At 52.3% G+C, this 14,063-nt stretch overlaps 1 protein-coding gene across 1 annotated transcript; it reads left to right on the top strand.

Annotated features, from left to right (window-relative positions):
• Positions 10,339-12,961, top strand: RD3 (retinal degeneration 3). Its single transcript, XM_018059965.1, has 2 exons — positions 10,339-10,634; positions 12,670-12,961. Exons 1-2 carry the CDS (start codon positions 10,339-10,341, stop codon positions 12,959-12,961), a joined length of 588 nt encoding a protein of 195 aa, XP_017915454.1.

Here is a 14,063-nt window from a genome sequence, read left to right on the forward strand (position 1 = left end):
TCTCCAGCCAAGAATGCTGGAGTGGGATCTTCCCAACCCAGGGGGTCAAACAGGTCTCCTGCATTGCAGGCAGATTCTTTACTATGTGAGCCACCAGAGAAGCTCAAGAGGGAAGCAAGGGGAAATGCAAATCGGAGTTTCTCTCCTTGATTTGAACCTGTGACTTGAGAACCACAAAGGACAAGGCTTGAAGCATCTCAGGACACGCCAGTGACCAAGGCACATGGGCGATGTGTGGGCTTCAGTTCCTTTGACTACAGAGCTGCCCTTGAGTCCCCAAGATACGTTTGGGAGAACAGGTCTGGATGGGGCTTCAGGGACAAGATCAGGCTTGGGAAGGAGCATCTGCCATGGGACCAGCCCCCTTCTACTGGTCAGTTGAAGGGAGATTTCTATCATATAAAGACCGGGGACTTCCCCTCAGGCAGAGTCTGGGGAGCAGAGTGTCCCCCAAGACAGAGACCAGGGTGTCTTCCCTCAGAAAGGGATCATGGTGATTTCTCTCAAAAAAGACTAAGGTTCTTCCTTCAGAGACCAGGGCGTCCTGCCTCAGACAGATATTGGTGACTTCTATCACATAAAGACCAGGGCAACTTCTCTCAGACCGAGACCCAGGCGCCTCTCCTCAGACAGTGCCCAGGGAGTCTCCCCTGGGACAGTCACCAGGGTGATTCTTCACAGAAAAAGTGAAGGGCTTCTCTCCTAAGACAGGGACCAGGGCATCTCCCTTCAGCCAGGGACCAGAGTGACTTCTCTCAGAGAAAGACCTGGGTTCTCCCTTCACATAGAGATCAGGGCCACTTGTCTCAGAAAAAGACCAGGGCATCTCCTCTCAGAAAGGGACCACAGTGACTTCTCTTAGAAAAAGGCCCGGACTGTCCCTTCAGATGGAGACCAGAGCATCTCTGTCTCCCCTCAGATAAGGACTGTGAATTCTCCTCTCAGACGGAGACCACAACAGCCTGTCTCAGAAGAAGACTAAGGTATCTTCTCTCAGACAAAGACCAGCGTGCTATTATCATATAAAGACCAGGGCTTTCCCCTCGGACAGAGTCCTGGAACCTCCCCTAAGACCATGAGAGTATGGTGTCTCTCCTCAGAAAGGGACCAAGTCTTCTCCCCTCAGATGGAGACCAGAGCCCTCCCTTCAGACGGAGACCAGAGCCTCTCCCCTCAGATGAAGACCATGGCTTCTCCTCTTGGAGACCAGGGTAACTGTCTCAGAAGAAGACTATGGTGTCTCCTCTCAGACAAAGACCAGGGTGCTACTATCATATAAGGACCAGGGCTTTCCCCTCAGACAGAGTCCAGGAGCCTCCCATAAGACTGAGAGAGCATGGCGTCTCTCCTCAGAAAGTGACCACGTCTTCTCGCCTCAGATGGAGACCAGAGCCTCTCCCCTCAGATGAGGACCATGGATAGCATATCCTCTCAGATAAAGACTAGGGCAGTTTCTCTCAGAAAGAGACCAGGGTGTTTCCCCCTCTGACAAAGATCTCCAAGGGGCAAGCTGGATCTGAGCACTCATCCCCCTTCTGTTTTCACTCCTGCCTCAGTCTGAGGAGGACTGATTGCCTTATTCCTTCATTTGTCCATTCATTCACTCAGGAACCACTCATTAGGGCCTACTGCCTCCCAGCAGATTCAACAGATACAGACTCAACAGATTCAACAAAGCTCTTCTCCTCATAGAGCTCATAGCTGAGTCAGGGAGCAAGAATTACAACCAAAGAAGAGAGACGTATGTTTATTAGAGATGCTGCAATGAGAGCTCTGCTAGCCTCTGGGGGCCAGTGAGGGGCGGGCTGTAGCGACTTAAAAGATGAGCGGATGTTTCTCCGGTGGGCAGAGGCCCACAGGACTGGCTGAGTCCCGCCTGGCTTGGTGGGTTACAGGCTATTTTTCTATGACGCCAAAAAGAAATAAGGTAATTTGTACTCTGTGAAGTTGGTCTTGGCAAAAATAAGGCTGGGAGGAAGGTAGGTCGGCGGAGGGAGCACAGACTCTCTGCACCTGCTTCTTGGAGGCCTCTACCCCTCCCTCGGGGCCGGCTCCCACAGAGCCTCACAGCCTGCACTCTGGAGGTGCTGCTCTGGGCTTTTGGGGGGCACACAGGGCAGCCCCTGCCCCAGCCTGCAGATGCCCAGCTCAGCTGTTAGGGCCCAGCTTTAGAGGCGGGGCCTGGGTGGGCGGTTTTGTCCAGAGAAAACAGCTTCCCGGCAGAAACTGCATGGTCCTTCCCTGGATGGTGAGAGGCTAGGGGCCTCGGTCCCCACCAGAGGCAGATGGTCTCTTACACCTCTGGTGGGGGGCAAGGATGGGTCAGAGCCTTGTTGCCTGTTCCACGGGCACACCCCGCATTGTTCCCACCGCAGAAACACCCCTGCTCCCCTCCTGTGCTAACTGCCAGGAACCAGACTCCTCCTGCCCTCAAGGGATGGGGCTCCTTTCTCCAGCGTATCAACGAGCTACAGCTGGTGCCAGTGTCACCCAGAGAGCCACGGAAAAGACATTATCCTCAGGGATGTTCAAAAATAGGCTGAAGGGAAGGCTCAGAGCTTGTGAGGTGGGAGGATAATGAAGCAGAAATGAAGGGAAAGGAAGAGCAGAGAACGGAAGACAAAGGACTTGGGGACCGCAGCCCCAGAACAGGCGAGAGGTTGCTGGGACGCGAGACTCCACCCCTGAGTTCTCCCTTCAACAGCTCTCCCAGCGCCAAGGCCCAGCAAGTTAGGAGCTGGATTGGGGTCAGGTTTGCCCCAAGCCAAGGGTCCTTGACCCTTTGGAAGTATGTGAAGCTTGTGGACGCATTCTCAGTGAAATGTTCCTCAATGCATACAGCTAAGTTCCTGCAATTACGAAAGAAACCGCTATATTGAAATGCAGCTATTGAACACTTTTTCCCTGAAACTGGACTCCTATTGAAATATTTTTAAGAAGCAATTTGAGATACAGTAATGTATGTACCTCTGTGAAAGTCACTCAGTCATGTCCAACTCGTTGAGACCCCATGGACTATAGAGTCCATGGAATTCTTCAGGCCAGAATACTGGAGTGGGTACCCTTTCCTTTCTCCAGGGCATCTTTCCAACCCAGGGATTGAACCCAGGTCTCCTGCATTGCAGGTGGATTCTCTACCAGCTGAGCCACCAGGGAAGCCCATGGATACTGGAGTGGGTAGCCTATCCCTTCTCCAGGGGATCTTCCTGACCCAGGAATCAAACCTGGGTCTCCTGCATTTCAGGCAGACTCTTTACCAACTGAGCTATCAGGGAAGCCCTGTAGCCACACGTAAAATAGTAAACTCTAGTGGCAGGGCTAATGAGTATGATTTCATAGCCCTGATGAGCACAAACCATATTTCAAGAATAACAACTTTAAAGTATTATGAAAAAAGAATCTGACCTCTGAGGGAGATAAAACCGACACGGGAGTACTGACACTGCTGTAGTCGGGGGCCAGTATTCATAACTGACAAAAATATCACATTTCGGTTAAAGATAGAGGAGATAAAGATTTTTTTTTTCTATCTAAGTTTTAAAACTCTGAATTCTCCTGAAGCCCTTGCACCAAGGGACAGTCATAGACCCAGACCAACCAACTTCTTGTTAATTTACAAAGCACTTAAAGGGACATTACCTTGCTTTTTCAAATTGGTTGTGAGAACTTTTAAATTTATTTATTTTTGATGGCACTGGGCCTTTATTGTTGCACGCAGGCTCTCTCCAGTTATGCCGAGCATGGGCTACTCTTATGGTGCGTGGGCTTCTCAGTGAAGTGGCTTCTCTTGTTGCTGAGCCTGAGTTCTAGGTGTGTGAGCCTCAGCAGTTGTAGCACACAGGCTTAGTTGCTCCACGGCATGTGGAATCTTCTTGGACCAGGGATGGAACACACGTCCTCTGCCTTGGCAGGCAGGTTCTTATCCACTGTATCACCAGGGAAGTCCGCATTACCTTATTTAGTCTTCACAGTAACTTGAAGTAGGTACCTTATTACCCCATCTTACAGATGGGGAAACTTGGAGCAATGAAGGTAACTTGGGAAGGCAGCACAGTATGGGACCAGAAGGGCATAGGACTTGAATTTAGGATTTCTCTGCTAAAACCTTGGCTCTCCCTACTACACCAGCCTGCCTCACCTGAGCTGGTGAGGAACCAAAGGGCAGTGGCCTGTCCCTTACTGGATGGCAGCACCCTTCCAGACAGCACAGAGATGGCTTGTCTCCTTGTGCCCACTCCTGTCTTGAATGCACGCTCCTGGAGGGGGCCCCAGACCTGCACAGGGACAGGTACACTGCATACACCCCTACCCATGTTTACTGAGTTGCAAGCGCATCATGAGTCAGAATTCAGGCCTGGGCTTTGGTCTCGCCCACCCAGAGCCTCCCAGCACATGCCACCATTCACTACCTCAACACCACCCCCAGCTGTGGAGAAACACCACAGCACTACTCACGAGTCAGGTCTAAACTGTGGGCAGAGGTGCTGAGGGGCAAGTCAACCGCTAGATAGAATAGACTGAGAAGGCTTCCTGCAAGAAGCGAGCTTTGAGCCAGATGTATTCCAACTTGTAAATTATGAATCTCTCAAACACGCAATACAATTGGAATAATAGTGCAAAAAAACACAGGCATAAATTCCCCCTGGACAAAGTATTTTACCCTACCTGAATGCACGTGTGTAGCTGGACATGTGGCATCATCTGAATGACTGGAATGTAAGACCTTGTAGACAATCATTGACACTCAGCCAGGAACAGTCCAGCATTGCCTCCCAAGACTGCGCTGTCAAGATTCCCCTAGAACCATAATTACCATTTTTATATCCGAGAAAAGCAACACCCATTCCCTAACATACAGCTCATACTCAGATTTTCCCAGATGTCCTAATGTTTTAAAAACACAGATTCAAACAATGCTTGTATGTTGGATGCAGATTGCAGGTGCTGTTGCCTGAACAGGAAGCAGATATTCCTCATGGGAAGGTCCTGGAGTCACTTGGCAGGATTTGAGCGGGAGCGAGGGCTTTAGCTGGGAGTTTGGCTCTGCCATGGGGGTTAATCCAACGCAAGGGAGGGGCAGAATCCAACTGGGCAAGACCACCTAACAGCAGTTCTGATGAGCCTTCTGGGTGTCTTTAGTCTTAATCAGACCACAGCTTGGCATCAGGTGCTTCCCAACACAGACTCAGGTCCCGGGGAGGCCCAGCGATAAGCCAACCAGCCACCTCTGGCACGGTCTAGTCTGCCTGCCTCTCTGTTTCTGCATTCCCTCCTTCCCTCTACCTTTCCCCCTCTCCCTCATGTCTTCCCTCCTTCCCTCCATCTCCCCCTCCGTCCCTCCTCTGCCCTTAAGAACTTAATCAGACCTGCTGGAGAGCCTCCAGGAGAACAGCTGGCACCCGTGACAGATATAGCTCCAGCAGAAGCCTTGTCTCTGTCAGAGCCTCCAGCCTGGGCCTGGGAGGCAGGGATTGGGGGTAGGAGAAAATTCAAAACACCCCACCCCTCTCCACCATCTGAGAGCCCAGCCCCTGGGCCAGAGAAACTGAGAGCCCAGTGTGCCTGGGACTCAGGCGAGATCCCCGCCCAGGCTCTGCCATCTGCCGTGGGCTGAGCACCCCGTTTCTGGCAGCCGACTTGGGTCAGGGGCACAGGCTTCTACCTTGGAAGAGGGCCCCCGCCCCATCCTGGTCTGCACTCCGGCTTCCCCAATCCAGAGCAAGGAGTCGGGGGGAGTCCAGAGATGTGCCCACTCTGAGGTCACATCCCCTCCAGGTCAGGCCTTAGGTGCTGAGATCCAGAAATCCTTGCCTGGACAGTCACCCGCCCACTTCCAGAGCTGGAGCAGGACACCTCCAGCCACAGCACAGTGGGAGCAACCTTAGGTCTGAGGGAGGCTAAGAGGCCCTGTTGGCAGGGATGTGGGTGGGCCTGGACATGAAGCTCAGCGTCTCCCTGCATGTCTGCAAGGCCCCTCGGGGTGTGACTAGAAAGAGGGGACAGGCTAAGGGCCAGGAACGGGCTCAACCCACATCTCCACATACCAGTGAAGAACTCCACAGAATCCAAGAATTCTCAGCTTGAATCAGACCCTCCCAGTTGTTATGAAGGTTTATTTGACAAGGAAGGGAGAGAACGTATTTTATTGAATAGTTTGTTAGCTTAATTTGTAATTTGCGAATATTTAAACATATGGTATGCAAGCCTCCATCTGCAGCACTGCCCCAAGGCCCTTGCACATGGGAGCTGTAGGCCTGCTGCTCAAGCCTGGTGCCCCCACCAGGCCTGGAGTGGATGTTAAGAGGACAGTTTTCCTGTAGACATAAGTTATCTCTAGGGTTTTCCCACCTCCTCTTTCTGTATGTTTCTCCCCACTGCAGGAAGACCTTCCGAGACCAAACCATTCTCCTTTCAACTTAAATGTAATCCCAGACTAAGAAGAAAAAAAATGCTCTTAAGGAGGGCAGTGCTTGACCCAAAAATGAATCCTTCAAAATGGGCCTTAGGAAGGGGGAGAAATTTTGGAATGGGAAGGGATTGTCTAGGTAGATTTCTAGCCCAGCTACACACACACACACACACACACACACACACACACACACACACAGCAAGGACTAAAGCCCCACAAGGCAACTTTATCCGTTACTCTGGTATTTATTCAAACAAGTTAGAAAGCAAGTATCACTCCATTTATTATGGATGTCTGTTGAACACTGGGGCTCCCCAGGTGGTGCTAGTGGCAAAGAACCCACCTGCTAATGCAGGAGATGCAGGAGATGTGGGTTCAATCCCTGGGTCAGGAAGATCCCCTGGAGGAGGACATGGCAACCCACTTCAGTATTCCTGCTTGGAGAATTCCAAGGACAGAGGAGCCTGGTGGGCTCCAGTCCATGGAGTTGCAAAGAGTAGAAGAGGATTGAAGCGACTGAGTACACGCTGAACACTTGCTCTAGACCAGACCCTGTGCCTGGCTCTGGGGCCTGGGTAGGATGATGCTCAAGACCTGGGTCCTCGCTCTGGCTGGAGAGAGACACACAGGCCATCATGGTTCACTGAGCCAGGTTCGACCATGCCATGATGGGGAAAGCACACCTGGGAGCCTGGTCAGGGAGGATCGGGAAGGCTCCTAAAGCAAACAAGAGTATGAGCTAAGAGCTGAGGTGGGACTTATTCAGGAATTGAGGATGTACAAAGCCCTAAAAGCAAGAGGCAGCAGGGTGCATTAAGGGAATGGAGGGTGGAGTTGGGGAGGGTGTTAGGGGAGCATAGGGGTAAGGGGAGGTTTAGTGAGACATGAAGCTGAAGACGTAAACAGGAGCCACATGATGAAGGGCCTTGAAGCCACTTAAGGGGTCTGAGTCTAATCTTGAGGATAATCAGGAATTGTTGAAAGCCTTTAAGCACCCCAGGGTTTAAATCTAGGATGATGTGAAGATCTTCAATCTAGACCCCTTTGCTATTGAAGGCCTCGCTCCACATCACCTCAAACATCATCAAATGAATTCACATTATAATTATTTTATAATAAAAATGTAGAAAGGAGTTTCATTACTTAAATTTGAAATTTTTATTACTTTCAATTTTGTAGATCTCTACTTATATTTTGAGGCCAGTGACATTTTGGGGGGATGAGGGCAGGCAGGTCCTTATACAGCTCAGAGACCCCAGGCACGGTGTTATGGTATCTAACTGATCTCAGGTAGCCTCGGCCTGCAGCGACTTGAAGCAAGGCTTCGGCTCCTGGCCAGAGACTGAAGTCAGGCCACAGTGATGAAAGCACCAAATTCTAGCTGCTAGACTCGTGGTCAGTGACAAGGCCGTGGTTCTTCAGCTTTGCAGAAAAGAACTCCCTCAAAGATGGAAAGTATTGAAACAAGTATTTATTAGGAGGAAAAGAGTATAGTTCATATGTATAGACACATGGACAGACTCAGAGAGAGAGAGAGAATCACTGAGGCGCACCCTTGTGGTAGTTTGAACTACTTTTATGGGGCATTTCTTCCAAGTTTCCTTTGGCCAGTCATTTTGGTTTGCCTGGTTCAGAGTCCATATCTGAACTCTGATAGTTTATCTCAGGATCCTCCCAACCGGGGATCAAAGCTATGTCCCCTGCAGGGAAGGCGCAGCCTCTTAATCACTGGACCATCAGAAAAGTCCTGACTTGCATCATTTTAAAAACACAAGCACTCCAGGAAAAAATAACACATTCAGTTACAACATCTCTCTGCCTGACTGATCAGATCCTTTGGCCTTAGGCAGAGATTCCTGGGGCCTCAGGGGTCTCAGAACAGAGAAGAACCCACCCCCATCTCTCAGCCTTTCCCCACACTATTGCCCAACTACATGATTCTGGACATATAAAGCAGTGAAGACAGAGAAGAAACACTGCTAACTGCCCCTGATCCCAGTATCACAGTCTGATGGTCTCTTCTTCCCTCCCAGCCTCCCAGAAGGCATCAGGATATGTAATCTGCGGCCTCCATGATGGTGATGCACTCAGACTAAGTGGAGGATGGACACTATTATATTTCTTAATTACGGTGGTTGCTAAGAGAAGTCGTTGTTTTCTCCATGGGCAAGTAGGAAGCTTGATTTGTGTCACTCCCGGAAGCTACTGATACCCCACAATAATTTTCCCATTTGTGTTTGATTCCCCAACGTCAACAGCTCATTTATATGGGCTAACCCTCTCTGGTGCAGGGTGGCAAGAAGGCTGCCTAAAAAAAGATGTGAGTCTTCAGGAGGTGACGTGCGCCTCATCACCATGTTGTTATGAGTTCATTGAACCTCTTTTGTCTGCATCTAGAGGGTCTAGGCAGGAATAAGACCATTGCGGCATGCAAGGGGGAGCTCCTTGGAGAGGAGAAGGGCATAGGAAGGGGAGGCAAGCCTCCTCAAAGACCCAGTTCAGGTTTTAGCCCAGGAATGGAGCTCACCTTCACTGTTGTCAGAGGCATGAACCCACTTCCAGCAGGCAGCAGGGCATGCCTGAGATGGCAGTACATTCACTCACCCACGTGTTCATCCATCATTCACTTACCCATCCATCTAGTCATTCAGTCATTCACCAAACCTATACTGAGCAAGACCCAGTGGGAATATGATGAGTTAGGATCCTTGTCACACCTGATGCTTCTTGCACACATCTCACCTTGTACCGGGGCAGGATCCTCTACCTGGGATATCTGCTCCATCAGTCCGTGTGTCTGAAGGCTGCACTCACCATTCAGGCTTCTCTCGTCCACAGAGCTTTTCAAAACCCCTTTCATCATCCAGAGTCACTCCTTCCCCATTCCTACCCCAGCAATACTGACTCCATGCTTCACCAGTCACATTTACCTCTTTCCACTTAAATTATGGCTTTTACTCATCAAGTCTTGTATCTTCTGGAGAGCAGGGTCCAGACGTGCTATCATGCTTGTTGTTCCTCCGCAGATGTGTACACTGTGCTTGATTAATGCTTTTGCCTGATGAATGATGAGTAAATGAATGAATGGTGGGTAAGTTGTATCATTTACAGGACAGTATCAGTCCCAGACAATCTTCAGCTTTTTTCAGTAACAGATTGGGGGCATTTCCTGTTATGAAAACATCTGTGCTGAATGTATGTGTTTATTTCCCCTTAAACCATAGGGATAAGATTATGCTCAGCCACACAGCATTGTTAAAAGGTAAACTGAGGCATACTAAAAAAATTTTAAAGAGTTTATTTGAGCAAAAAAAAAGTCTATTCAAATCTAGCAAATATCAAGGAGCTCTGAGGAGCTGTACCAAATGAAACACTTTCATAGTCAAAAGGGAGTGGGAACAAGGATGTTAAAGCAAAAAAAGCAAATTGGTTGCTGCAAAGTTATTATCCTTTAGGGGCTGGCAGAGGGCTATCAGGCAGATTACTTAACTAGTGCTGATCAAGTGATTTCTGTGAGAGGTGAAACTAAGTCTTGGGGCTTAGCATAAGGACTCCATCTGGGGCCTGTTGCCTTATTTTTAACAGTACGTTTCCATCTTTGTTTGGAGTGACCGAGGATCTGGAAGCTCAATCATCTGGACGCTTTAGAGACGTTTATGGCCGTGAGATTATCTTACTTTTATGCGGTGCTGGGAGCTTCCCAAGTTAATTCACAACTGCTTCTCACAACACCACCACTTTGTCTTACAGACCTAGAAACGATTGCTCAGAGAGGTTAAGCGTCTTACCCGAGGCCGCCCAGCTGTGAAGGGGGAGGTCTTCTCACTCGGGCCTCCGCTCTCCCCGCCTCACGCCGTTCTCCCCACCTTGGCTGACAGAGGGGCTGAGGAAGACGCACTCCTGCCCCGCCCCGGCAGGGCCTGGGGGCCATGTCCCTGCTCCCGTGGCTCCGGGGGAACGAGGCGCCGCCGCGGCCGGCGTCGCGGAGCCCGGCGGAGATGGTGCTGGAGACGCTCATGGTGGAGCTGGCAGGGCAGATGCGCGAGGCTGAGCGGCAGCAGCGGGAGCGCAGCCACGCGGTGAGGAAGGTCTGCACCCGCGTGGACTACAGCTGGCTGGCCAGCGCGCCGCGGCCCGCCTACGACCTCAGCCCCGGCGAGAGGCTGCAGCTGGAGGACGTCTGCGCCAAGATCCACCCGGCCTACTGTGGGCCCGCCATCCTCAGGTAACTCCCCGCCGTCCTCGGGTAACTCCAGGCACCCTCGGGTAACTCAGGTAACTCCCCACCATCCTCGGGTAACTCCCACCACCCTCAGGTAACTCCAGACATCCTCAGGTAACTTCCTGCCATCCTCAGGTAACTCCAGACATCCTCAGGTAACTCAGGTAACTCTCACCATCCTCAGGTAACTCCCACCATCCTCAGGTAACTTCCACCATCCTCAGGTAACTCAGGTAACTCCCCACCTCCTCAGGCAAGTCCAGATATCCTCAGGTAACTCAGGTAACTCCCCGCCATCCTCAGGCAGCTCCAGACATCCTCAGGTAACTCAGGCAACTCCCCACCCTCCTCAGGTAACTCCCAACCATCCTCAGGTAACTCCCACCATCCTCAGGTAACTTCCACCATCCTCAGGTAACTCAGGTAACTCCCCACCTCCTCAGGCAACTCCAGATATCCTCAGGTAACTGAGGTAACTCCCCACCTTCCTCAGGTAACTCCCACCACCCTCAGGTAACTCAGGTAACTCCCAGCCCTCCTAAGGTAACTCCAGACAACCTCAGGTAACTCAGGTAACGCCATCCTCAGGTAACTCCCACCATCCTCAGGTAACTCCAGACAACTTCAGATAACTCCCTGCCATCCTCAGGTAATTCCAGACATCCTCAGGTAACTCAGGTAACTCCCCACCATCCTCAGGTAACTCCAGACATCCTCAGGTAACTCTCATCATCCTCAGGTAACTCCCACCATCCTCAGGTAACTTCCACCATCCTCAGGTAACTCAGGTAACTCCCCACCTCCTCAGGCAACTCCAGACATCCTCAGGTAACTCCCCGCCCTCCTCAGGTAACTCCAGACAACTTCAGATAACTCAGGTAACTCCCTGCCATCCTCAGATAACTCCCACCACCCTCAGGCAACTCCAGACATCTTCAGGTAACTCAGATAACTCCCTGCCATCCTCAGGTAACTCCCACCACCCTCAGGTAACTCAGGTAACTCCCACCATCCTCAGGTAACTCCAGACAACCTCAGATAACTCCCCGCCATCCTCAGGTAACTCCCCTCAAGGCACCGGGCAGGGACATTCCCAGGCTCCGGAGGTGCGCAGCCTGGAGCCCCAGGGACTAATAATCTCATGGAACTGGAGCCCGGGCCTGGATGAGCAGGGATCCGTTACAAGGAGCAAGGCAGGAGGAAGAAAGGGGCCACGGTTGCCAGGTCAGTGCTAGAGGCTGAGGGAGGCGGGAGGCAGCTCCCAGAGGCACGTGAGCTTTGGGGGTGTTTTTTAGAAAAGAACCCACATTTATTTGCAATAGAAACCACGGTCTGGGGAGAAAAAAAAAACTATTAGCAAATGTAGAGTCTGTGTTCTGTTCCGGGTCACACCAGGAAACCAGGTATTACAAGAACATGCTAGCGGTGGTTCTTTCTGGAGCTCCAAGCCAGAGAGACCTTGGAGAGAGAGGATACAGCTTGGGAACACACGCAGGAATCCCGGAGAACCTGGGGCCCTGAGGAACCGCACTCCTGGCTGCAGCGCAGACAGGAAGTAGCCAGGAGACTGATGAGCAGAACCAAACAGCTCGCACCCTCAGCCAGGAGGTGGCGGGGAGCTATGGAAGGACCATCACAGGGCGGTGACACCACCGGATGTACATTTCTGGGAGATCGCGCTGGCCAGTGAGGCCAGAAAAACCCCAGTGGGCTCCCCTCACTACATCGATAACCCGAGGCAGCTACCAGTATCTTTCCCTATGTTAGCGCATTAATCTCACCAAAAAAAATAAGTAGCTGTGACCCCAGTTTACAGATGGGGAAGCTGAGTCTCATGGAGGCCAGGAGTGGCAGGGGTGGACCTCAGGATGGGCTGGAGCGTCAGGAGGTGGCGTGGATTTCTGATTCAGAAGAAGTGGGCAAGTGGAGAAGCTGGGAATTTCCCACTGTGAGGGCGGGGGGCGCAGGGACGCCCTTGGGGTCTCGCGCCGATGCACCCACCACACCCCTGCCTTGTTTTCCGGCCCCCGGCACCCAGGTTCCGACAGCTGGTGGCGGAGCAGGAGCCAGAGGTGCAGGAGGTGTCCCGGCTCTTCCGCTCGGTGCTGCAGGAGGTCCTGGAGCGGATGGAAGAGGAGGAGGAGGCGCAACGGCTGACGCGCCAGTGGAGCCTGCGGGCCCCACGAGGCAGCCTGGCCACCTTCAGGAGCCGTGCGCGCATCACCCCCTTCGCCAGCGACATCCACACCATCTCCGAGGACGTGGAGCGGGACACGCCGCCGCTGCGGGCCTGGAGCTTGCCCGAATTCCGGGCACTGAAGGAGGACTGATCCTGCTTCCCCTGCCCGGGGCGGGGCCCCCTCTGGGAGGGTATGATAGACCTGGACCATCCCGAGTCCTGGAACCTCCCCGCTCTGCCCCGACCCCGACGTGGGGCCAAAATGACCGCCCATCCCAAGATATGCCTGTAAGACAGAGCAACCCCTCCCCGCCCGGCCTCTCCCACTGACCACCAGGCCTGGAGTCAGGAATTGGAGCTGCACCCAGAGCCCCCTCCTCCCCTGCGCAAGTTGGCTGGAGCAGCCCTTTCCCTGCCCCTTAGAGATTTTTGGGGGTCTCAGCGGACAGACCACCACCTCTTCCCCATCTCCTGCTTCTGTCTGGAACGGAAGAGTGGCCCTGCCTTTTGCCAAGTCATGAGTTCTCACTCCAACTTAAGGATGTCCCATCATCCCCACTCCCTGGATAGTGATGAGGGACGACCTGTTGGCTGGTGGTCATTCTCTGCTGGTGACTGTCGTGCACCCCACGACAGCCAGTGGGTCCCAGCCTGGTGGGTGGGCAGAGCTGGAAGTAACGACCAGTCCACTCTCCTCAACTAGTGAGTGAGGAAACAGGCTCGGAAGAGGGCGGGATTCTGCCACCGTTAACTGCAGCCTGATCCCCTTGGGCGGTGAGCTTGTTCCCTTACACACGTGTCTCTGCCCCTGAATCTGTGAGTCCTGGGGTACAATGGGACAAGCCCAAGGGCTGATCTCCACCTGCTTGTGCTCTGACCCATCTCTTACCTTGGCACTGGTGTGGGGGTCTGTAGTAGCTCAGGGCAGAGGTGGGTTGCTATTACCCCACCCCATAGTGTCATCACGTGGGAGGGGCCAGTCCCCAGCAGAAACTTCCAGAAGCTAAGCTTCAAGGCCTTCGGACTTGCTGCTCCAGAAAGTCAGGTGTTTGACTCCAGGGTCCCTTCTCTACCTGGTTGTGCCTGCTCTTTGACTTTCTTCAGAGAAGTGATGTCCAGACTTGTAACTGACCTCAAGGTACCCAAGTGAAATATTCCAGAACCTCCCCACAGGCTTCACTGTCGTTCCATTTCTAACCCAGGTAGAGCTTGGTGATGGGCATATGATTGTCCAGCGCATGGGTCAACAGTGG

This window comes from Capra hircus, chromosome 16 (assembly GCF_001704415.2).
Source record: "Capra hircus breed San Clemente chromosome 16, ASM170441v1, whole genome shotgun sequence".
Classification (NCBI taxonomy): Eukaryota; Metazoa; Chordata; class Mammalia; order Artiodactyla; family Bovidae; genus Capra; species Capra hircus.

Bases quoted from the DNA above. Each gene is read 5' to 3' on its own strand.
- RD3 (XM_018059965.1), top strand. From the start codon at position 10,339: ATGTCCCTGCTCCCGTGGCTCCGGGGGAACGAGGCGCCGCCGCGGCCG. The intron at 10,635-12,669 runs GTAACTCCCCGC...CCCGGCACCCAG, and splicing joins TGTGGGCCCGCCATCCTCAG to GTTCCGACAGCTGGTGGCGG.